Source organism: Halichoeres trimaculatus, unplaced genomic scaffold (genome assembly GCF_033239565.1).
Source record: "Halichoeres trimaculatus isolate MK-OKI-2021-1 unplaced genomic scaffold, fHalTri1.1 fHalTri1_scaffold_7, whole genome shotgun sequence".
In the NCBI taxonomy this organism is placed as follows: domain Eukaryota; kingdom Metazoa; phylum Chordata; class Actinopteri; order Labriformes; family Labridae; genus Halichoeres; species Halichoeres trimaculatus.
The window spans coordinates 20,896,258-20,922,036 of record NW_027437185.1 but is presented as its reverse complement, the minus strand read 5'-3'; the positions used below and the strand labels follow the sequence as shown (position 1 = coordinate 20,922,036).

General features: G+C 41.0%; 2 protein-coding genes across 5 annotated transcripts in view; one reads left to right on the top strand and one right to left on the bottom strand.

Annotated features, from left to right (window-relative positions):
* Positions 1–25,779, top strand: part of dock2 (dedicator of cytokinesis 2) — a 133,919-nt gene that overhangs the window by 4,839 nt on the left and 103,301 nt on the right. The window contains exon 2 of one of the 3 annotated variants that reach the window (XM_074674127.1): positions 24,441–24,549. The exons of 1 other annotated variant lie outside the window; for it this stretch is intronic. Coding sequence is in view for 1 of the 2 variants with exons in the window: in XM_074674126.1 (XP_074530227.1) it covers positions 25,508–25,550 (43 nt within the window). In the remaining variant the exon portion in view is untranslated. Of the gene's footprint in view, positions 1–24,440; positions 24,550–25,372; positions 25,551–25,779 lie in introns of those variants that run through there. One more of the 3 variants, XM_074674126.1, reaches the window with a different exon arrangement.
* On the bottom strand, positions 10,622–23,257 carry hrh2a (histamine receptor H2a). 2 transcript variants are annotated; one of them, XM_074674366.1, is made up of 5 exons: positions 23,148–23,257; positions 14,074–15,617; positions 13,788–13,944; positions 13,273–13,438; positions 10,622–12,481 (listed from the first exon to the last, which is right to left on the bottom strand). In XM_074674366.1, the coding sequence occupies exons 2-5, from the start codon at positions 15,080–15,082 to the stop codon at positions 12,476–12,478; spliced, it is 1,338 nt and encodes a 445-aa protein (XP_074530467.1). In that variant the 5' UTR covers positions 15,083–15,617; positions 23,148–23,257; the 3' UTR covers positions 10,622–12,475. The 2 variants fall into 2 exon arrangements, with proteins under 2 accessions (XP_074530467.1, XP_074530468.1); XM_074674367.1 differs by lacking the exon at positions 10,622–12,481 and having other exon boundaries at positions 13,292–13,433.

The following is a 25,779-nucleotide window of genomic DNA, read 5'->3' as shown; positions in this document are numbered from 1 at the left end:
GATTTCCCCTCCCTCGCTCTAAAAACCGCCCTTATGAAATATTTAAACTATTTAATATAGGTAGTATTAAGCTGAAAGACACAGGCATCGGCCATCTGACAACATTTACAAGGCTGTGGATTCTTTAAAGTTGGCCAAACAAAGCTTTACGGCCTGCTTTCCCTCAACCTCACATACAACAGAGCTGGTGCGCTAAATCACGCTCACATTGAAAGCAATATAGTGCAAATGTGTTTTACTGTCGGGAGACTTGATTTGGTCTAATTTACACTTCTCTCAACACCACGCCATGCGTCTTTTCCACGCGCAACTGCAGCAGTTTAAAGGCTCATCCTATCAATATAAACCTGTCTTGTCTGTAATGGGAGGGATAGCCAAGCGTGAGCATGTGTGTGGGGGATAGAGTTTCATATTGACAAGCTCAGTGGGATTGTTGGATGAGAAGAGAGGAATGGGATCCCCCATCAGGGACCAGGTCAGGGCCATCATCATCCCTGGGCTGTCACCGGACCGGTGCTCTCTGAACTGTGGGCACAATTCATTCAAAAGAAACCTAAAAGCTGATAAACCACTTCAAATTGCATTGCAAATATGTAGGGTGAATATGAGAGGGAGGATCCCTTTGGAGTTTCTTAATTTAAAAATAGAAAAAAGTTTTTTTAATGTTCTGTATGTCAATCATAAACATGTATTGGATTATTTTTATATTTAAACCAACCAATACAGATACCACTAATACAATGCTGTAATATCCCCAGTGTGATTACCTTACAGTAGAAAAAAAAAGTTGTTTAACTGATTTTTGTGTATGAGTATCAGGATGCACATGAAACCACATGAAGATGCCCTGATACAGCAGACATTTGTTTCAATGAATATCACATTCTTGTTACACTCGAGGAACAATATGCTCTAACTAAGTGTGTGTGTGTGTGTGTGTGTGTGTGTGTGTGTGTGTGTGTGTGTGTGTGTGTGTGTGTGTGTGTGTGTGTGTGTGTGTGTGTGTGTGTGTGTGTGTGTGTGTGTGTGTGTGTGCGTGTGTGTGTAAGGGTGGACCATGTAAGCCTGTCTGATGGTTGAATGCATGGCTGCCTCTTCACGCTGGTTAAAAGGAGGGAGGGGAGGAAGACGGAGAGGAAGAGAGAAAGAGAGAGGGAAGTAAGTAACCACACAGACGTGAATTACAGGGATGGACGGAGAGCGGAGGGAGAAAAAAAAAGCAGGATGGATGGATGGCTAAGACGGAGACATGAGACATGAGAGAAAGAGTTAAAGTATTAATGGAGGCTGATGATAATTGAACACATGTCTTTGGTTTGGACGAGAGGATTCCCAAAGCATTGTCTGCTCTTTGTGTGTGTTAATCTCTGTCTTATCTCGTCTTAGGCTCACTGTAAGTAAAAGTATCCGTTTCTGTGGAGACATTTTCAGAGCCTTTCAGAGGGATCTGTCATGACTAAAATGACTGATGTAATTAATTAGTGAGTGTGTTTGTGATTGCTTTAATGACTTATGACTGATTTATGTGTGTGTGTGCCAGTGTGGGTTAGTGTTTAAGAGCAGCTGAGTGCTCCTGAACGCCCCTGGTCGTGCTGCTAATGTGTTAATTCATTACCTCTTGTAGCCAGTTGCATTGTGTCAGAGCCGTGCTTCCCCATCTCTCCCTGTCTGTGTCCTCTCCGCTTCATAAAAGCCGATTATCCGGCATGTCGCCGCCGTTCCACTCATTCTCTCCTGCCTCTTGACCTCCTCACCCCTCCTGTTGCCTGCCCGCAGGGCCCACAGGCAGGGGGGAGGAGGGGAGGGAGGGGACAGAGAGGACCAGCTGCCACCAGCCATAGTGCTGTGGAGGCTGGCAGAGGGAGCCACTCCAGCCCCCTGCTTTGACGGGCCTTCTGGCCCCTCAGGGTGGAAGGGTGGAGGAGGGGGGCCACCAGCCAGCCTCATGCCACCAGCCCCACCTGTCTGGCCCCAGGCACAGGAGTGTGACCGATTAGACACATAAACGCAGAAACACACGACCACATAAGCTATGTATTGCTGGATGACCCAGAAATGTCTCCCTGGTACTAAAACTGAATGGATCAATCATGCTTTTTAAAATGTTTTAAAAACCACATGAGTCTCTAAAGTTATCAAATCCTTTTGAATTCAAGGCTAATTTTTGACATGTTTTCCAGGCTGAACAACAAACATTATGTCATTGTCACTGCAGTTTGAGCATACATCCTACAGCATGATCTTTATTGCAAAGAAGTGAAAAAATGCTTTATGTGAACACATCATACATTCAGTTAAATGCAAACATTTGGTCATTCAGAGCCTTTAGACCAGGAATTCACTTTGTTGTAATAACAGCCAGCAACAAGCAAAGTCAGCAAGTTAGTAGACAAGGAAAGATCAAAGAGTTAAAGCATTGAGAATGTTTGAGATTTTACAAGTTTATTTGGAAGACAAGAAACTACAGATTGTAAAAAAAAGAGAGGGGATCAAAGGCATAGCAAAAGTGAGGGATAGACCATCACAACTATCTCATAAATAGTTTGCATCTTTTAAATTTGATGTTTTCTGCTGACCCCTTGGCCAGGCCACCTTTGTGACAGGGCTCTTGATCTCATCTTGCTGATAAAAAATGACCACAAAAAACACTAGAAGCTGAATGATCCGTGAGACACAAATCTAACACAAAACTAGAGAAGCACTCAGAGAGCGCAGACCTCCGCCAAGCATATTGTGATTGTCACCCAACACTTTGGTCCTACTTTAATGTTATACTCCCTTTCAGCAGACTGTCTGCTACAATTTGGTGTTAGCTGCAGGTTTGTACGATAACTTGTTACCTTACAGTGTTGAAAATTATGATGACCCAGTACATATTTCATATTCCAGATCTTAGTATCCAGAATATTGTCAGGATCTGGATTGTAGTTTTACATATGTCAGAAATTGTTGTTACCTTGTCTTGTATTGCTTTGCAAAACAACCGACCATTTATCGTGGAGTTATATACACTAGTGAAAACAGCGCCCTTTAAAAATGTCCTGGATCCAGACGGTGATCCAAATCACCTCCAAAATGTAGTCACTTCTTTCTTATCCCATTTTGAACATTTCCTGAAAATTCCATCAAGATCCATTTATTACTTTTTGAGTTATGTTGCTCACAGACAGACAGACAAACTCTCCCAAAGTTATAACGTCCTTGGTGGAGGTAACAAAACAACAGCCCCACTGGTGAAAAGGCTCAACTAAATGTGGTTCATGCAAAATAACTTAACAATGGATGTAAATGCTCAATTTAATGTTATATCAGCCAACAGAATGATAGAGATATTTCTTTTTACTGTAATAATGCAGTTTTCAGTCAGTAAAGTCATCTATATACTAATTCCTGGGCAGATTGTGTCTCTGTTGATAATAGGGTAAACAGCTGGATGCTGTATAGTGAGGTGGCGGCTGGAAGCTCGTCAGGTCAATCCTTCTATTTTATGTTAGGATTCTGCTCATGTTGTTGGGATTCCAATCCAAGGATGTAAAAACTTGTCAGAAAAAAATTGTGTGTAACAAATATAACATAATATACACTTAATTTAACCATGCTAACAGATATGCAGATCCTGCTCCCATCATACGGGCCTATTCCTTCTTCGTAGAATCGTACGTAGGCATCCTCATTACACATGATTGCACACGCACACAACAAAGTACACTACACCCCTCCTCACACAGATACACAGAGGCACTTTGCTGTGAGGCGTGAAAGAGCGAGAGCTAAGTGAGGCCACTCTGGAGCGCTATCCTCAATATTGATTTCCCATTATCAGAGGCCAGTCCCTGTGGAGTCATTAGTGCCGGGATCAAACAGACAGACAGAGAAGGAGACTAATACCAGTCACTTACACCAGCACGGGGAGATCACCTTACTTCCCCGAGGGTAGGAAGGCCAGAGAGGAGCAGAGGAGGAGAGGAAACGAGGGAGGGGAAGGGGGACTGATAGTGGACCGACCAGTACAGTGAGTGGGGCTAACAGATGGAGATGGCAATGTGTGGGGAAAGAGGAAGAGGGGAGAGGTGGGGTTTCACGGTGGAACATTCACGGGCAAATTGTAGACCCTCTTTGATCACTTTATTTGGTTGTTCTGTTTTGTTTGTTGCAGCGGAAATGTCTTCCCCCGCTTTCCTCTTTTCTCTGTCTTTCCATAAGCATTCTCACCCTCCTCCCCAAAACATGGCGGCCCTTTTTTATTGCTTAAGTTTTATGTTTTCCACTTGATGCCTAACTTTTCTCTTTGTCCAACCTTGTACAAAGGCAGCCAATAAAGCTCCTTGCCCTCCTATCTGTCAATAATTTTATGGTAAAGATGCTATGATGAATGGTTTTCATGTAGCTGGCAGCTGTCCTCACACCAGAGAGAAAAAGTGAGGGAGGGATGTAGAAAGAGAGAGCGTGAAGAATATAAAATGTGAGATGCTCATTTTGGTCCCTTCCTTCATAATTTTCTGTGGATGTATTTATTCTCTATGGATTCAAGGGGAGCAATGAATTCGTACTTTGAATCAACACCATCCATCTTATTCACTTCTGCCTGCCAGCGAGCCCTGCAAGTGCTGGTCAGGCTTATACTACACACACTAACACACACACATTGGGAGTGACACACGCACTCGGCTCAGACGGGGGTGACCCTGGCCTGACCCCCCTGCTGACCCCCAATCTGTTCCCCAACCTCACACCATGAGAGACCGGGGCACACCGGGCGGGACGGGGACACACACGCTCAAAGACACACACACATTCACGCACACATGGGCATATCGCACAATGTGTGATGTGATGGATATCTCCTCAGACAGTACCATGTGTGTGGGCAGTGTGCGTGTGGACACGGAGTGTGTGTGAGTGTGTGTGGTGCCGTACCCTCTGCCCCCTCCCACTGGTGTTAATTGATTCTTGGTGCGCTCTGCTGATTGGTGTGAGGACCCCTAGAGGCGGGCCCAGTCTCCACTGATAACCCCCTTCCCATTTGTGTAGCACCTTTCACACACTTACACACACAAAAACACACACACATTAACACACAAATACACTGCACACACCACCAGTGAAACATGGTCAATGTTTATCTGTGTGTACATATACATCCTTATGTCCGAATGTCCCTGAGCTCATCATACAGTAGCATGGGTAGAGCTGACATGTTCTGGTGAGAAAACACACACACACACACACACACACACACACACACACACACACACACACACACACACACACACACACACACACACACACGTCTTTCAGGGGGTTTTCACACCCCAGTAAAGAGGAAGCTGGCTAGCTGACATGAGCAGATTGCAGATCATATGAGATGATCCACATTGAAAAAAAACCTGAGTCTTAGAGGGGATTCATGAACAATATAGGTGGGCAAAGGTGTGTGTACATGTGTGTGTGTGTATGTGTGTGTGTGTGTGTGAGAGAGAGAGCCAGAAAGACAGTAAGAGAGATGAATCTCTGGTTATTAATTTCCAGCCGCGGCCCCTGGGTGAGATGTTAATATAGGGCTGATTGTGACTAATTTCTTATTAATTGCCATCAGCGATTACACAGTGGCCAGTAATGGGGCTAATTTGTTGAAATGAATTTGGTTTTTCAGAGGCATTTTAATTGCTGCAGGTGGGCAGCATCTTGTGCACACTGTCGCTTTTGTTTTTCAGCAGGAAACTTTCAAAGTTGTGCTGCTGCCGTGTACCACTGGTAATTTTGTACCAATTACAGCACATTATTCCAAAAGTATAAACGTACACGCCTGTGCACGCATGATCTTTGAGAGTGTTTCCGCCTCCTCTCTGCAGACACGCACACAAACAAATCTTTGCAGCATCATTGCAAATCTCATGATATCTTATTCATCAGGTTTATGTATCCTCTGTCTCCCATATATCTCTCCGTTCATGATCATTACAGTGGGGACGCAGGGACATTTAAGTTGTTGCCTTTGTTTGTTGAATGTTTATAGCTTCCGTTAGCACAGCCTCAACGACCACTGAGGAACCAGTAGATACAAAATCCAAATCCCCCTATAAAAGAGGAGATGCCCTCTGGGCAGCCATAGCTCATAGTTGGCCTGATTTAGTGGCAGCCAGGAATCCGGGCTTGAATAAAGACAGAGAGAGCGAGGGCAGAGTGGGAGAGGGAGAGAGAGGAAAAGATAGCTCCCTGTGTGATAAATAGCCCCGGCTCTGTCTATTGCATTAGCCGTCCGGGCCGATAGATTGCGAGCCCAATAGACCCAGACGTATGCGATTGGTTTCTCATATAAAAGTTGCATATTAAATTCCTTCACAGGACTGTGCCCCCCAAGCATGAAAGAGGGAAGGAAGAAATGGGAGTTAAAAAGCAGAAAGTGGAGAAAGGAATGAAGGAGCAAGAAAAAGGCTTTTTATGAGAGGAGGCAGGGAGAGTTGGGGACACCAGAGAGACAAAGACAAAGAAGGAGAAGACGAAGAAGGAGAGGAAGAAGAAGAAGAAAGATAATAGCAGAGGAAAAGTAGCTTGATGGTGGGGAAGACAAATGATGATGTCACGCATTTAATAGGTCCGTGGATATTGGGCGATGAGTGCGACCGTACGTCCATTTAATCAGTATTGCTTCCCGATGAAGATTTCTCTCTTGTTTCTTGCTGGCTCCCCCCTTCCCCTGTTCTCAGCCGCTCTCCACATGCTAACGACCTCTCTAATTGTTTCCAAGCTCATTAAGATGCTGATGTTTTAATAGTAATTAATCCGTCATTTGCCTACATGCAAACACGGGCCACTGAGGTTTGTTCATCGCTGTTTCAATACACTGATAATGCAGTAGCCCAGTCAAAGGAGACAATATCCTGCTAATTTAGCTCATCACTGTTAATTGGTTGTTAAGTGCCTTTAATTACCAGGCAGGCTTTGGGATTTGGGTCGGCAGAAAGAGGGGGATCGCTCTGATTGTCCCTGCCGCTGTAATGGATCTAGTGTGAACTTTGAAAACGGGAACAAATGACCAAAGAGTGAAAAGAGACGCTTATTGACCTTGTTCTGTTTTCTTGCCCTGCTGCTCCTTCCTCTCTCTTTCCCTTTCCTTCCTTCCCTCCGTCCTCCTGTCCCTTCCTCCATCTCTGTCTCTCTCCCTATCTCTTTCTCCATGATATTATTAACTCATTAAGTTTTTTTCATTATTTTTAATAAAAGATGAGTTATGGCTTTAGCCTCACTGTGGCAGCATCCCTCCTCCTCCTCCTTCTCCTTCTCCTCTTCCTTCCTCCTTCTTCCCTTCTACTTTAACCATTTGCTCCCCCTCCTTTTGTCCTCTCTTCTTGGCCATATTGTGCCTTGTGCAATGCGTTTGACCCTTGAACTGCGGTTTCTGACCTGGGTTTTGCCGGCTACAACCTTCTGTCCATCCTCTTTGCTTTCGTCACGGACACTCACATCTATCAATCATCTCTCCTCCTCATAGCACTGAGCAGTCTTTAGATGGCATTCATAAGATTTATGATGCATGATTCTACTCCGTGTGTGTGTGTGTGTGTGTGTGTGTAAGAGAGAGTGAGAGAAAAGGAAAAGGAGAGGAAAGAAAGAGAGACAAAGGCAGAGAGGAGAGGGGTTTGTCGATGACACAGTTGAATAATGACAATATCTATGATTGATAGCTCATACAGAGCAGGTCGGGTGTGTGCACTGTATTTGTGTGTGTGTGTGTGACAGAAAGGGAGAGTCTATATGTTCTGTTTTTCCTCACATTAATCTGATGTTAAAGAAGCAATGATGAATGGTTTTCATGTAGTTTCAGCTGTCAATGGTCACCCTGAAAAAGAGAGCAGGAGAGAGACGGAAAAGGAGAGCAAGTGACCAGAATTACCAAGGGACACATGGTGTTTATGTGGGAGACGAGGGACTCAGAGAAATGAAAGCGTAATAAATGTCTTTCAGTTAGAGAGAACAGATAAAACCCAGTTATTAACCACTCTGCTTTCAGCCATGGAAAGACTAAATGAAATATTTACTGCATATTCTTGTCATTTTCTTAACATCCTGAGTCATATGTTTGAAGAAAAACCTTTTAAATGCATGTAAATTAAAAATTGGGATTTGTTGCCTTATATACAGTAGTAGTTTTTCATTGTTAGCATTGCTTTCCAAGAAGTGATTTCTTCTGCTTCCACACTTTAAGATTTATCTTACAAAAAACTCAGCTCTTGATAAAGCAGAGAGGCCTTGCAGCATTTAGCCGAACCTGAAAACATTCTTCAGCAGTCTGCACAGCCAGAGTTGAGTCAAGTAGGTATTTTTAAAAGTCACAGTCACTCTAGTTTCTTCCTTTGTTTCCATGAGCAGAGTTTTCTCCACACTGTAGGGCGATATCCTGGTAATTGCATGTCTGGATTTTCCCTGACACTGGCATAAAAGCTACGGGCAATAGTTGTGGTTACATTATCATTCTGTTTGACAAAGTTGTTCCTCGCTCTGCCTGAAGAAGAAAAATGATGTCATGATTGTGATGCAGGGGCAGCATGCATGTTGCTCAGAGTGATGAAAGGGACAACTTGTTTTGGAGTAATGCGAGATTTACTGTCTGATTGTAGTATGTATGGACACTCACCCTCCACTTCATGAGCTATTCCACTTCTACAGCTTGATATGTATTATGAGCAAACTACACGGCAGCAACTTAGAGAATTTAGGAAAGTGAAAAGTTTGGGGATTCGACAATGGTGTAACCATCTGCAGGATTTAAGGAGAACGACAAAACATCCAGCATTCCTTCCCACCTGGATTTCTTGTAGAAGATGTTCGCTCTCCAACATGTAAACACAACTATCTAACTCTGATGCAGAACGAAATAAGTGAGCCAAGATCTCCTGGAAGAGGTGGTCTCGGCTTGCTTCCAATCGAACCCTGCAGCAGTTTGTCTGCAGTGAGAACAGAATCAACCTAGCAACCAGAACAAATAGCTGCATGACTCATCACGCTCCAGTGAAGTAGTTCACATGAAAATAGTAACAAGCTAAAGTTAGTCGTTGCCTCTCCATTCAGTTCCTTATCAGCTGAGGAGCTAGAGCTAGGTGTGGCAACATCACTGGAATGGACATGGAATGGTTCATTAACTGGTGTCATTTTGAGGGTTTTGTTCAGTTTTTGCCTTTTGTGAAACATTGTTCAGCAAACAGCTGAAAACCCCTCTCACTTGTGCACTGACTCATAAGTATGTGACGTTCTTTATTTTCTCGAGTGTTGTCCAGATATGCTCATCTGCTTCAATGCTGATGAGGCATTTGACCCCTTTTCTACTCCAAGTTAATCCACAACTCTGTTTATGGGAAGGTTAACTGATTATTTTTGTTTGCATCATGGATCTGGCTCCCAAAAATGAAAAAATAAAACCATTACGCCTTTATTTATGTAATTATTTACCAAGTAGTGGGAAAAGAAGGCTGTGATGTAATGACAGGGCAGCCTTGCATGGTGGGTGCTTTGGCCCACTTTGCAGTGTGAATGCAAAAACACCTGAGGGACAAGCAACAGTGTATCATGAGTCATTTTATGTTTAAGAATGATGACAAAGGGAAATTTTCAGACTGTTTCAAGTAGGGATGGGTACCGAATCAGGTACTTTTATAGGTACTGTCCGAATTCTGTCAAAAGTACCAAGTACCGATTCATTTAAAATCAAAATGTACCCTGTTTTGGTACCTAAATGCATCCTTGTGACTGGGAGGGAGTGGAAAAGTAGACAATTTTCCATCTTGGACATAAACACAGCTTTGCAAGATTAAATATTGACAAATAATTGTTAGGTTGGAAATAATATATACTTTGTCATCAAAACAAATTGATGTTTTTTTTCCACAGAAACACAAAAAAGTACAGAAAATTGGTACCCTAGAGTACCAGTATCGATTGCCAAGTACCTGGTACGGGTACCGTATCGTTTCAATTGTGAAAGGTACCCATCCCTAGTTTCAAGTTCCAAGTACAGCTATGAAATCAACATTTGAGCCGGTTCAGTGTTGGCCAAGTATTAGTAAATGTAAGAGTGACTGTTAAACACAACATGCACAAAGTCTCAGTGATATCAATCAATGAAGTGCAATGAAGCGCAAAGACAGTGGTCGTCACAGCCAAATCAAACTAATCGCCTACTATTCTAGTGACAAGCTAAGTGTTGGAGCTGAGACCATGGCCTTCGTGTAACATGCCCATCTGTTAGTCAAATCAGCTACATCCCTCATTATATCTAATTATGAAAAAATCTTTGCCTGATTATGATGACAAAAAAACGAGTTCAAAGATTAACCCCCTGTTAAGAAGAAATAAGATGTGTCCAAAATCATTATCTGTACCAGGGAGTGAATATTTTCAATTCTGCTGTAAAAAATAGTCACTTTAGTAAAGAATCTTATGGGCTCTTCTTTGCCAACACCAAGTGGTCAGTTGGGGAACTGCAGTTTTTTCGCCCTTCTGCGTGGCTTCAAGCTTTGCACCGAGAAGAATCTCGCAGTTTTGGCCTGATGCTTCTTTGCACTCATAATGGCGGTTCACCATCACTGCATTGGTGCGTTATCTTTTTCATATTTAACATCCAATCACATTAATTTGACTGATACTTTATAGATAGCAGGTTTAAAGTTTTTTTGAAGTTCATATTTTACAACAAGCTGACTCTGCTTCCAGTTCCAATTCCCTTCACCATACAGCCCTAATTTTGTGATTTGGGTGTTGGTGTATTGTTTTGAACAGCTTGAATATAAATGAATGTCACTTTTTTTTCCTCTCTATCATAACTAGATGGGATAGGGGAGGAGAATTATCTGCTGCTTTATTTTTTTTCAGGCTCCCACAAAGACAAACATTTTTCATCTGGAAAACCATTTCCGTCAAATGTTGGACAACTGGACCTCAGTATTCACAATTAGGGATGATCTGAAGTAAATAGTTTCTTGGTTATTCAAACAGAAACTTAAATTAGGACTAGCTGATAAGTGATTTGTCAAAGTGGTTTGCCAAGTGTTGCTAGGGATAGCAGAGCTAGAACCAGCAGCCTTCATGCCTCCATGTAGGTTAAAGTCCTCATGTCCCCGCTGGTTACACATTGTTCCACTTCACAAGATGCAATCTGTCTTCTGTGCTTGTTTATATCTGGGTAGTAAAGCGTTATAGCATTATGGTAGTGGCCATAAGTCAGAGATGAGTAGCAGTAGGAGGCTTTGCTCAAGCTTTACATGATGTGAGACATTTCATACCTACAAAAATAAAAAAAATATTACAAATTTCTACAACCAACTTTTATTCTAATACCAACTCGCAAGGGTGACAACCTTAACTTTCGTTGTTAAAAGGTGCATATCCCTATCTGTGTTTGTATATCTTATCACTGTTTTTATCTAAATGAATGCTGATAAAAGGGGACTGCTCTTGCGAGAACAGGAATACTTACAGCTCATCTAGTATTTGAGAATTGTGTTGGATCAACCTCTATGGACCTAATGACTATCCTGGGCATTATAGAGCCCCAAAAGGAGTGTCCTGTGCTTGAATGGTTTGTTTCCAGCTGGTAGCTGACATGCAGATAGATGTGCACTGTGTTATTTATACTTCTGTGTCAGTCCTCAAGGAAATAGCTTGAAGTACGGAAAGGTTAGGTGTTAATGTGGGAGTAGTTTGAGGCAATGTTTGGTGACAGCTGTGATGAATTGATTCCATTCTTCTTGTATTCCTTAGTATTCGTTCAGTGTTTTCATGCCACATGATGATCCCTATTTATATTTGACTACAGCCTATCCGTATTTACTCCTGAAAACTGCAGTGTTTATTACATTCTTTATTAAAGCAGCTCTTTATTGGTGAAGTGTTGTTGTAATTTTCTTTTCTGGTGGAGCAGTGTATGGCATTTCCTCAGTTTAATTTACAGTGTGATACAAAGCATACATTTGTCAATTTTATGCCACTGAATGAGCAATGTCAAATACACAATCTGGAGGCAGCAGCATTTCTCAAATAGACACAGTGCATTAGTTTGCATGCTGCACATTCCAATGTCACACTATTCAATGCATTCTGAATAAAATATTAAGTGCAAAAGCTGTATCAATCACTTCACCATTGCACTTGCTTGTTGTATGAAAAATCCATTTCAGTGGATTTTGTCCAGGTTCATGTTGACAGGCTGCTGTCGAACTTGTTCTGCCAGGAGTCTATTGTGAGTCGGCATAAAAATATTGTTCATTAAACTGATGTCAGGTATGTTTATCAGGTGATCTCATCAGTCCTCCAAAGCATCAATGGTTTTCTTAGCCACACATTTCTCTCTGTGCTTGTTGGTAGCAGTTTAAGGTTTTGCGAGATGAGTTTACTTTTGGCTTCATGAACACAGCGGCTTCATCGTTTTTTTCAGTCCTCCAAAGGCTGTCTGTGTTCAGGATCGTGGAGTTTCATGACTGAGTCAGGGCTGTGGAGTAGAAAAATATGAAAATATTAAAGGTAGCATATTGATTGTTTTGTATATACAGCTTGTAAAAATCAAAGACATTTTTCTCAATCACTTTGCCAAGAGTTTGGGTTGGCACCTTTTCTTTTAAGAGAGTTTTTTTTTTAATCCTTTAAAAAAAATGTTTAATTCATGATATCAGCACTCATACAAGTAAATGCTGCACAACCAGAATACAACAACACAACTTACCTCCTATTTATTTCCATCAATGAACATTTCATCAATGATTGGACAGAATTTGGTTAAATTATTCTAACCTCGTATGTAGTTTTTTTTTTTTTTTTTTTTAAGTATTTTTGTTGTCTAGGTATTTGAAGAGTTTTCAAAAGTTGGATGATAATGCAAATGCTGTCAAGCAAACATGTATCTTCAATGTCTTTAAAAACATGTTCCCATTAATTTCAATATTGAATTCAACTACTTAATGCAAAGATTGGAAAGCTACATTTTTTTGCCTCTCTGCTTTAAATGATTCTTAATTTTCATGTGTGTATGTAGAAAAAACCCCCCAAAGAAATGTCTCAATACTGTTCGCAAAGTGTGAATATGGAAATGAAAGCAGGATGTGAAATTGGATAATGTGTTTCGTCTGTTCTGAAAGCATATTTCTTGGCCTTATAAGCATAATGCCATATGGCCTGATGCACTGAGGATGACACCAGTTGGATCTGTGTGTCACAGTTCATTTGTTCTGGGCCTGACATGGTCTGCGGGGGTTAGAAGGATGTCATGTACGCATGTCCACTTACAAGCTGTACTATAGCTGTATCTACTGCAGCATTGAAAACTCGACAATCTCTGTTCCTCTTTTCGTTTATCTCTCTTGCTCCTTTGGCTGATTGGTCTGGTTGTTGTATGCAACCGCAGCATGGACACGGCATCCACCTTAAAAGCAGAAACTCAGCACCTCCTGGGCTCACAGAAAAGAGAGAAAAATGTTAGTGTAGGACATATTTCTTTCTGAAAATTTTTTAAGACAAGGATAATATATGACATCCATATGACTCAGAACCACTATGTGCTTCTAGAGAGTCATTGCATACACCAGTTGAATGTACCGATTTGTTGCACATAAATGTGGCAGCAGTAGAATATTTCACCACTGATAGGGTGTGAAAATCAACCATTTACATTTCATACATTTAGAGTAATGGCTCTTGATAAGGGATCAACATCGCCAACAATTTTTATCTGAATTTTTTTAAAGATTTGTTTTGATAGTTGTAACTCCAAAGATAAGAAAATATGCTAAATAATTATCTACCCTTCTGTGGCAGCGGTGCCATTTGCAGCATGCACACTTTCTGTGGCTGTCCCGTTGTTTATTTCTTGAAGCCTGAAGTTTTGCTCTGTTTCAGCAGCTGCGCAGGTGCCAGGTGTGTGGCTGCACAGCAGCGTCACCTCTGTGAGGTGGTCTCTTCCTAAGGGGGGGACAGCAGAGGAGCAACAGAAACATAATTGATTCACAAAGGCTGCTTGAAAGAAAGAGAGACTTTTAGGTTAGACTGGTTGTCAAACATCAGGGTCTGCTTCTGTTTACATGTACTAACCTGTTGTTCCAGTTGAAGATTGCTGCCTGCTCCTCCATCCATTGTAAGAAGGGCAGCGACACCTCAGTAGACGATTATAGGCTGACCTGAAGTCCCTGTTGAGGGCCCCATAGAGCAGTGGGTTGATTGCTGAGTTGGTGTAGCCCAGCCATAACACAAATGGAAATTCTGGTACTGTGCTGGGGTCTGGATGCTCCTTTAGGCCCAACACTGTAAATAAGATGAAATATGGCAGCCAGCACACCACGAAGACTCCAACTACCGTTGCCAGAGTCACTGTGGCTTTGTGCTCCCGCAGAGCCACACCTGTAACACTGGAAACCAATGTGGTACTTGTAGCAGGACTGTTCCTGGAGTTGTAGCTGGTGATGTAAGCAGGCCGGGCACTGCCTATACGTTTGGCCTGTGCCTGTGCAATGCGAAGTATTCGTAGATATGTCCAGCACATGGCCACCAAAGGAAGGTAGAACGTAAGAAGAGAGTCAGTCAGGACATACGGTCTGTTCAGCTCAAAACGACACTTCCTCTCTGGTGCCCAGGGCCCCTGGTTCTGAACTGTCCCATTAACAGTGTTCCAGCCCATTTGGATAGGCAAGAAAGACACAGCCACTGAAACTGTCCAAACACAGGCCATAGCAACAGCAACCCTCCATGGCAACACCAGTGAGGCGTATCTCAGAGGCATAGTCACTGCCAGGTAGCGGTCCACGCTGATGGCCAAGAGGGTGAGGATGGAGGCAGTGCAGAGCATGACGTCCATGGAGATGTAGAAGTTGCAGAAGACTGGTCCAAGCGGCCAGTCACTGTTGAACTGGAGGAGAGCAGAGAAGGGGAGGACCAGGAGGCCGAGCAGCAGGTCTGTGACAGCCAGCGACACAATGAAGCAGTTAGTGAGGCAGCGGAGGCGTCGGGAGGCACAGACAGCCACACACACCAGCACGTTCCCACTGACTGTAAGGACGATGAGGAAGGACAAGACGACACACAGCATCACGTTTGACGGCGTCATTGCTGAAGCTCCACTTAAGAAAATTGGATGTCCTTGTTGGAGAGCTGTGTAAACAGCTGTTAAGAGAAAGGAGTAAAAGCCTTTGGCTCACACATTATCTAATTAGGTCCGTCCTCACAGCATTTGGAGTAAGGCATTCATTATAGTGCATACAATCTAATTTTCAGTCTCCACACTTAAATGTGATTGAAGACCTTGGCCTCATGTGATCCCTTTAAATGTTTCTTTTTCCACTTCTCTTTTTCTTTTGGCTGATAACTTACATCTCTGGCAGCTGTTTTTCCAAAGCTCAAACTGTAAAAACCACAGAGTTCAACTCTTCTGTGTCCACAACACCTCCTCAAGCTTTCATCCAAAGGAGAGGTCATTCAAGTCAGTGAATTAAGAGTGATTGCATTATAAAGAAGTGCTGCTGACAATCACAAATAAACTCTATGCGGGCCTGCTGAAATGTTGATGGCTGTTTGATGCCTCTTCCTTTGAATGGCGGTCCAAGGTAACACACTGCCTCTCACATCTGTGGCTGTGCTGACATCTAGTGGAAAAAGATGAGAAACACAGTATCAGGAAACCCCATCACAACTATTACAAGACACAAATATAGATCTGTTACTATATTTTAGTTCACACATAAAAAGTATTTTCTATCATTAATTTAACTTTGTACATCCTCTAACCCAAAACCATGCTAGAGTATATATCAACATTTTAATATCTTATACATACTGGGGGACAAAAACCACAACTAATTGAGAAATATAAAAACCTCTCAGAAATATTTTTATGTTACTTTTGGCCATGGTTGCTCAGGCACTCTACAAACACGAGATTAAATGTATAGACTCATTTGAAAAGCTTGGAGCAGAACAAAAAAATGTTGCTAGACTTATCCGTGTATCTGGATTTTTACATGTGTAAAGTCACTATCATGAGCTTTTTAAGAGCCAAAGTTCTAACTTGGCACATGGTTTGTTGCCACTGATTAAAATCCTTATCTCTCATTGCTGAAACAGTAACAATGAGTCAGTCTATTTAAAAATACAAAATTCTGTTGTTAGACAAAGTCAGCTCTGTTGTTTATGTTTTAGCATGTTTCCAATGAAATGTAGAGTGAACCGGTAGATATAGAGCCAGTTTAGTAAACTATTGATAAACTCACTCTCTAGAAAAAAAGAAGTCTCCTACAGAACTTCAGCTCAAACAGTCTTGGCAGAGAAAATCTCTGTCAAACAAAGATAAAGCCATTCAGTCAAACAGCTGAATGAAGTTCACTGGAGCCACAATTCCTACGGTAAATCCAGTGTTTTGCCTTTCCTTTGTGAATACTGATTAATGTTTGTGAGACTCATACCTCAGGGTACATTTTGACTGTATGCTCAGTAACGTGAGTAAAGCATAATATCATTCTGTCCGTTCTGTAAAAATTAAGCAAGTGGAAGAAATGCACACTTATCGACATAGAATCTCTGAGAAAGAGAAGGTGAAAGTGAGTGAGACATTGAGAACTGGACATGCTGGCTTTGTACGAAATGAAAAGACAGAAAATTTGACTAATGAAAAGAGAGGTTTTAATTAAATCTAACTATACAGAAACCAGAACACTATCTACAATCGCTGAACTCCTCTAATCTGTCCTTCTTTGTTCTGTCGACATATTTTTGTCTGAGACTCTCCGCTTTGAACGTCATCCAGAGCAAACACTGATAACGCAGCCATGGATGTAAGCGGAGCAGCTCTCAAATGCAAATGACATCTGAGTCTGAACCAAAAACTGAGTAGATGAGAGACCTGATGTTACAGCAGTTTTCATCATCAAAATGAGTCTCTCTCTCTGTCCCTCACTGTCTGTCACTGTCTTGCTCTGTCTGTGTCTCTCTCTTTACTGGCACCGGCTCAGAAAAGCATCTGAAGGAGCTCCTGGCTCTGATCCAACATGGCCTGTGAGAAATGTTTGCATATTGACAACCTTGAGGCCACAAGGGATTCATATTGTCTTGCCTAAACTTCTACTCAAGTATAACCTTTATTTTACTATGAGCATCCCAAATAATCGGCTGAACCTTGAAGAAGCTGTAGTCCTCTCAGCAGATGGCCCATGTTCAAAACTTTCTCTACTGACTGTATTATCTTCTCTATAAAAGTGGAGAAGCAGCAAAAATTAAAACTTGGAAAAAAAAAAAAAAACAGTTGTCAGAGGTAGGCTGGCCAAGAAAGCAGCATTTTAAATTTTATCCATCATAAAAATGGACAGTCACAAGTTTTCAAAATGGGTTTAAATGATCCTGAATCTTGTTTACCTATAAAATCCTCTGTAACTCTGTTGCTCATTCATTCAGAGCCACATTTACTAAAACTAAGTTTTAGTTAGTGTTTTGAGAGATGCAATAAATTATTTGTAAATGTGCAGCCTGTATTGTAGTCTTTGAGTCCAGGACTCAAACCCCAGTCTGACTCAAGCTTTGACTTTCAAAACACACAAACTGATTTTGATTTAAGCAAACTAGTCTGGCTTGAACTTGGACTTTCACCGAGGTATTTGCTGCATTAGAACCCAAATAAAGGAAATGGGACTCAAATGTATTTAAAGATAAGATTTCTTTTATTGTTTTGTTTTTTTATTTTAAATTAATTAATCTTAGCTTGTTCCATTACTTGCCAAGGCTAGTCCGAGGTTTCATCTGTGTGTTGCTGCCTTGTTCAGCAACAGTAACCAGAATCAGAATCAGAATCATTTATTAATGGCCACACAATGGAGTTGGTGGAATTTGTGTGTCGGTCACATTACAGTAACAACAGAACGTTACAGACATATTGCATTACAACACATTACAGACATACACACATAAATACAGTTATAGTTAGTTGGAGTCAAGTGACTGATTTAATGTCCGTATGCCTATGGGGAAAAAACAGTTTTTAAACCTGTCTGACTTTGATTGCAAGGATCTTTAGCGCCTCCCAGAGGGCATGAGTGTAAACAAATGATGGGCAGGGTGTGTTGGGTATGAGGGGATTTTTATTGCTTGCTGTGTGATGCGTCTTTGATACAATGTGTCTATGTTCTGCGATGATGCTCAAAGTGTATCCAATTGTGCTTCTTTAAATCATTTAAAACATTTTTCAGCTTGTGTAATATAAAAGAAGCAACGAGGAGAAGATGGTTTAAACTTTACCTGACACCTGTCCTGAATGCATCCACAGTATGGAAATGCTATAGCTAGCCTACTTGTAATAATGACAGTGTAACAGGTAGCATACTATCAGCAATAACGGCATCTTTAGTGACTCAATTACTGGGTTAATAATTTTTGTTTGGATAAAATTGGGGTTTTTAGCAAAGGGGCTGCAGGTATTTTTGACTTTATTAGACACTTTCAGAGACCCCACTGGATCAGAATTGCTGAACGCATCTAATCAATAATATGCCTAGGAGGAGTCAGGTGATGCAAAATTGACTTATTCCTTTCTTTAGTAACTGTAAGTTTGGTGACTTGACCACAGAACTAGGTGCATCAAGTATTAGGAAACAGTGAGACAGTTCATGTATGTTCATGTCATAAAGATATGATAACTAAATTTCTATTCAGCCTCAATTGAAGATTCTTGTGGACAAAGTTAAATAAGTTTTAGTACCCTGATCCAACTGAATGCATTAATAACTCACCCCACCCCAATATGAACCAGACTTTAGCGGGTATTACACACGCGCATGGCCAGGCTCCATCATCATGGAGCGTCTGTTTACATGAAGCGCGATCTCGTCAGAGTCAGCACAATGAAACACAGAGAGCACTGCTACAACTCAAGAGACTTATGGTAAGTCGTTTTGGTGTGTGGTGGTTATTTTATGAATATCTACCCTCTTGTTTAACAAAACCCACATGTTAGCACATGCACTGAAATATATTTTGTATACATAAAATGAACAACAATTCTAAGTGTTATAATGTGTGTGAAATTGATCAGAGACGCTCACACACAAACACTGAACATGCAGAGCTGCTTACAAATACTAAAACAACCCACACAGATGTCTTGGTAATGGATTCAGAGGACTGTAATGGACTGTAATGTCTGCTGAGAGCTTTGCTATCCATATTATGGCTGCTCCACTTTTGAGTTTGTTCTGCTGCCAAGTTCTGTTTCATGTTTTCAAGTGACAACAAAGGGAAGCACTGGTTTTGTGTCCATGAGGTGAGTCCATGACAGGTTCATTTCAGCACACGACTACCTAAGGTGACACCCCAGCTGGTGAGCATGACAAAGTGATTAACTTAAAGGGACTTCCTGACAGCTTCATATCCTTGTCTCGTATTAGCCGCGCAAGAAAGATGCAAACAAGCTGAAAAGAGTTCATTCTGCCACAACGAGACCTTCCATTACTCACTGAGCATCATGGTGAAAAGAGCCCTATTTGAGTATTGAGATGAAAGGCAGGCAGAAAAGAACTTTGAGTGGCTGCTCTTTAGCAGACACAGTCTGAGCCCAGAGATGAGTAATGAGGTTATTTCCTTCTTAGCTAAGACTCGCTGCCTCATTTGCAAAAATCCTGAAATAGCAAGTGTTCACTCTGTGACCTCTTTTACCAGCCAGATGTCTTTTTAGCAATAGATTCATTAAAAAAAATTCCATAGTAATCATAGCCAAAGTAATCATGTATCTTTACTAATGCAAAGTATCAATATGTTTACCTGAAGAAATAAGTTTCCTCTGCTTCGTCAGGTAGCAACAGTGTGAGCTTTAAATGTCAGCTGGATGTGAACTTTAAAAACCATAAAGGAAAAGATCAATGTCTGCATGGATCTGTCTGTCTTTCTATTTGTTGCTGTAGGTATCCACTATCAGCTAAAATTTGAACTTTTAATTTATAACTTCAGGCAGTGAAGCAAAGTTTCAAAATGCTTACACAAAGTCTAAAAGTTAGTTGATTACTGCAGTATTGAGATAAGCTCACATTTGTCAACAGGGTGTGAAATTAACTTTTTTTATCTGTCTGCTGCATACAAACAGTAAACAATCATCCATTCATTTACAAATTAATGTATTCACACATTGAAATGCAATCATGGTTGGTGTATCTGCACGTAAATGAGCTGTGAGTCAGCAGACCTTCAAGCTTAAACAGGTGCACTCCTCTGTGACCTGGTTTTTGGGCGATGGCCTGGTCTTCAGCACCTTCTTCTAGAGATTAAGCCTAAAACATTGGAGTGAAACAGGCAGATGCTTGCTTTGACTCTGAAACCTCCTGAACTCTTTAAAACATTGTGGATTTGGGTTGCATCAATAAAATGCAGAGATGTTAAACTGTAAGAAATAGGTTGATAAAAATTAAACTGTGTGCTGAAATGGCTTACAGGGGTCAAAGATTTTTTTTCCTTCATGCATTATCGATAAAGCATTTTCATGCAGTGAGCTTGTAATGTCACATATCTCTATGTTTCTCATTGCAGGCATCTTAATTGACTCTTCTTTTGCAAGGACCTCTGTAACCGTCTGCATTGTTGTGATCATGACAATCTGCTAGTCTGTATTTTTGCCCTTGATAGAGACACTGGAGAGAAAGTGAAGTGGTCTTGGATGGCGCGTTGCTTGGTAACACTTAGATGTCCTGACTGATGGAGGGACAGAGTGGATTCTTTTTGCTGTGTGAAAATGTAAAATGCTGAGTGACAGACATGGGAAGCATTAAGGACACATACAGGAGGTTATGACACAGAAAAAGCATGTGGATTTCTCACCATGCATTGTTGTTCACACATGTTCAGTGCTTCTGGGGATTACAGGTTATCTTCAGTATTTCTGTCTTGAACTCATCACAACCTGCGTTGTGTCACCGGCTTCTGTATATAATGTTTAAACTTAACTCAGGCTTCTGTCAGTGGTGCAGGGGGTGTAGGGGGTGTGTTTTTAAGAAAAGAAACACCAGGGGGCTCCAGGTGGTCTGGTGGCCAAGTGGCAACCTCCAGTCCAACAGAATGAAGCAAATGCGGGAATTATTGAAATGGTGTTTCAGTGAGCATTTCCTTGAGGCTGGCTGCAGAAGCATCAGAAAGCAAGCAAAAATAAACTTGTTACAACCTGGTCAAAAAATACTGTATGACCATCGTCATTTTTAATGTTATCGAACACATGAACTTTAACCCTAGCTGTGGGCATGGTGGACTTGACTGACAAGCAGGCGCTCTGTAGCTGTTATAAAAGAAGCTGAAGGCCTGCCTCAACTCCACTTATTTGCCTCATACCAGCTTGATAAAAAGTCGGTCAGCTTTTTCACTTTGGCACATGCATACAAAAGGCTTTAAAACTGCATAAAAAATGGGTGATGCCATTAAGACAATGTTTTACACAGTTAGCAGTGCTAGCATGTGCCCCCATTCGCCATCTGTAGACCTTGTCTCAGATACTGGTTCAACCCCTTACTACATGTCTCATCATTCTTTACTCCTCACATTTTGCATTTCTTTCAGCTTTCCTGTCAGTAAAAGTGAAAATGCACAAAAACACAATTTTAACAAAAACAAAAACAAAACAAAGCATTCACACGCCTCTGGATTTAACACTTCTCTTGTCATATATAACGGCTACAACAAGGAGTGTGCATGCTCAGTCGACCACATGATGAAACAGAAAATAGAGATAAAGTTGTATGAAGGCTGTGTCTGTTTAACTTTCCTAGAATGATACACAAATAGCAAAGGGAATGTGAGCATCAAGCAGTAGAGCGGGATGTAGGCTGATGGTTCTTGCTGTACTAACGTAGCCATAGTTAGCTAACTTCATCATTTACCCAGAGACTCTGTGATTCCATTTCTAGTATTGTGAAAATAACCATGCTACGTTCTGACTGCGTCCTTTCTTTTCTCTAGACTTGTCAGCAAGTTGGAGTTTACATTGTTGTGTGAAATTTTGAAAATGATTTGTTTTGGATCATCCCTAGTTATGACACAAAACAGCTCTTTGGAGAGGGAACTTCAGTTTAGCTGCTGGACGCTTTTTATTGTCCCCTGACCAAGTCGTGACACTTAACCACATCCTCTCTCTATTCTGCTGCCTGCTCAGCTTGAACAGGCTTTACAAAGACTGCTCAAGGCTAAAACTGTGCTTTAGTCTAAAATGATTTTCCATTCCCCTTGTTGAAAAGAGCTCATGCCACTTCTCTTCATGGTCCTCTTAAATAAGTCTGAAAGGACTTTTTTACTTATTTAGGTGGGAAATGAAAGTCAGTTTAGACAGCATTGAAACTCAAGAACTCAGGGACATAAAGAGCCCTGGCTACGGAAACTCAACCTTCATCATCATGAAACCTGCAGTGAAAATCAATGCGCTTGCATTGATCCATTAATATGTCTGTCTCTTACATTTTTCTGTGCAAACTTACAATGTGCTGATTTCACAAAGTGAAAGTGAAAGTTGGCGCTCAAACATTGAACAACCACAGACACCGAACATAACAGATGTAGCAGAAATGAGATCTCTGGTTTGGTTAGTATGCACACATAGACAGAATAATGTTACTTCCTCATTTTCAGAACTGACTCAATAAAAAGTAGCTGTAACTGAACAAAGTTCACACAAAGGCACAAGGCTGACAGTTGAACTCTGATGTCACTGGGTTATGTGTTTCAGCAAAATGCTAACATAATGTAACATAAATCAGAAACAAAGGAATTATTTAACGCACAAGTGTACTGAAAAAAAACAGAGCAGGATACGTTTCTACCCAAGTCATATTACACTGTCGCACATACATTTTACTATATTTACTTATACTATATTTCACCTTGTATGACACTCTTTATCTTTTCAAAACATGTCAAAGAGGTTTAACTCTTGAACACATATATCTTTTAAATTTGAATACCAGAAAAGGACAAAATTGAGGTTTTCATTCATTGTGCAGTTTCTCAACTATAGACTTTCTCAAATACTGTTCACATATGAAATATGTTTGTTTGCCTGCAGTAAAAGAATAAAAAGACAAAGTCTAACAGCCAGCAAATTCAAAGCCAAATGTTAAATTATGGTACATTTAGGTAGAGTTGAGACGTCAGTCAAAAAAACTTACCTCAGTGCTGCTTTTTCCTCTCAATGACGACTTCCCCGCTCCTCTGCTCTGCTCCCTGTGAGAACCACAGCTTCTCTCATCACGAGTTTGTGTGTGTGTGTGTTTTAAGTGTGTAAGTAGATGTGGGAAAGAAGGGAGGGAGAGAAAGCGAGTCAACATCAGTGTCACTCTCCCCCCACCTCCCACCTCTCTCTGTCTCTCTATGCATCTCTCAGTCACTGTCTCTGTGTTATTCTTTTCCATCTCTTGAGGGTAATTTTCTTTTGAAACAATTTCGACAGCTTCTCCATTCTTTCTTCGTGCCTTTTATCCAGCTGCTGTGATCAAGCTGCTTTTCTTTAACAAACTCTCCCCTTTGGAGAATTGGTCTTATTGTTTAGACAATACAGCCAACCTGTTACATGTTGTCCTGAAGGAACTGCTGGAAATGAGCCCACTATGTTGCAGGGGGAAGAACAGTAAGAATTAATATTCATGTATGCACCTTTCTTTTTTTTTCTCAAGTTTATTTTCTTGTCACGTCTCATAGTGCCAGGAAATACCACTGGTCTCCAAACTGTGCGTAGTTAAACAACAGGTGCATTCATGGTTAGAAGGCTATTGGGTGAATCACTGAGAACTGGCTCTAGTCATTCAACTGGAGAGATGTCAATGACCCAATAGGTCACCAGGATTTCTAAATCAATCCCTCTATTTCTGGTGCAGCCTTTGAATCTGTCTTTTTCATGTGCTTTGACCCCTGGTGTAGCTTCTCCTCTCTGCCCAGTGTCACTTCATCTCCAGGGCTGCCGACTAACATTCAAAAAGTCTTTGTTATTGCTCTTTTTATAAATTTCTCCATTCCTGCTGCCATTTTCTTTATCTATCTTGCTTCTGTCTTCTTTGGCTCTGTCTTTGTTTCCTTCGCCCTGCTCATATCCAAGCTGGTGCCAAGTCAAACCTTTATTTATGAGTCTGTTTTCTTTCATAGACAAGCCAATCTATGGCTGACTTTATCTATTAATGACTTCATATGTCTAGCAGATTTTTTTAATTGTTTCCTTTTTAATCATCTTTCATTGTTGAGAATTTTCTTTGGATGTTGATTTATTTATTTGTTTTACCACTCACCCTTTACATCCCATATCCATAGAAACAGTCCTAGCCTAAGTTTTGTTCATTCATACAGAAGCATGCATAACATATTTTTCTTTATGCTTTATTCATTTCCCTCCCCCAGCTTGCCTTTCTTCACCTGCCTGTCTTTCACACACAGACAACCTGAAATGTGTAGTTTCTTTTGCTTATTTCTAGGTGTGAACTCACCTCAACTCTCTGACGTTGCTGAATCCATACTGTGTTGATGAGCCACGTCTCACCTCATGTTCCATAAAAATGTGATTTCAAAGATATTTGAGGCCGGGTAAGCTACATAACAGCTGAGTTTGTGTACAAGGAAAAAAATCAATGTTTTTCTTCAACAAACGCCACTCAAACTGCTAAATCCAGTTTATTTCAATTATAAAAGAAGGTGTACATCTACAAAAGCTTTGCTGAAATGGAATTAAACAATACTGTCAAATATTATAAAACTGTACGTAAAACACTTAGACACCAACAAACCAGCCTCTTTCTCCTGTTGTTTGTGAGATGGTTATAAAGCAAAATGCTCAAGGCTTGTTTTTGTTGCTCTGAAGAAAATCTCAGAGCAAGGATGGATCAGAATTTATAAATGAGAACCAGCTGGAGTGTCAGCACAGAGGCTATCAACCTCTGGAGAAAAGGCTATTTGTACCAGGTAATCTGTCAGAGAAGAAGTGAAACTTCTCAGTCTCTGCTTTACTTTTTTATCTGAACATCACACTGAGAATGTTTCCTGGATGTCTTGGTGTCTTTACTACACTTACTACTGACAGGTACCATGTATCACCCCTTATCATTATTGATGACCATCCCAAAGAGTTTAGAGAAAGCTTTCTTACATTTAATTTCTTAAGAGTTTTATAAACTCAAGTCAAAGTTTGCACTAAAGAAAAGTATCTCTTTTCTTCATTAGTTTATTAAAGAATCAGACAATGTAATCTACTGAGTCAGAGTAAGATGGAAACTTCCCACACTGCGCATGCCTGTGGGTCAAACAGGACTCCACCTTGTTGCACTCAGTCACTTCCCCTTAACTGCCTTTAAGGCAGGAAGAAAGAAGAAACAGAAGAGGAAGAAAGGCAAAGAGGGGATGGGCTTATCACAATTATTTAAAGTCAGAAAAAAACTGAAGTGAAAAATTTAACAGACACTCCTAAAGTCTAGTGAAAGCCAAAGAGAAACAGAAGGGAATTAAAGAGACAAGAATTTGAAAGAGGGGTAAGGGACTACATGTAGACATGGCTCCTTGGACAAGAACCATATCGGAGCGGTATGGTGTAGGTGAGTCCGTATGTGTTCACTTGTGTGTGCAATTTTGTGTGTTTATGTTTACATGTTGCCGTTGTGTTTCTCTGTTAAGGTATGATGGTGAACTTTCCAAGTAATGACAAACGCCTATCATTTCCTGATTCACAGGATGTGAGCAGGTGCATATGGTCTGATGGTACAGGAGGATTTTCCCTTCACAAGTATAACCTTTGAATAACTTTAAACCTAAAATCATTTTGGC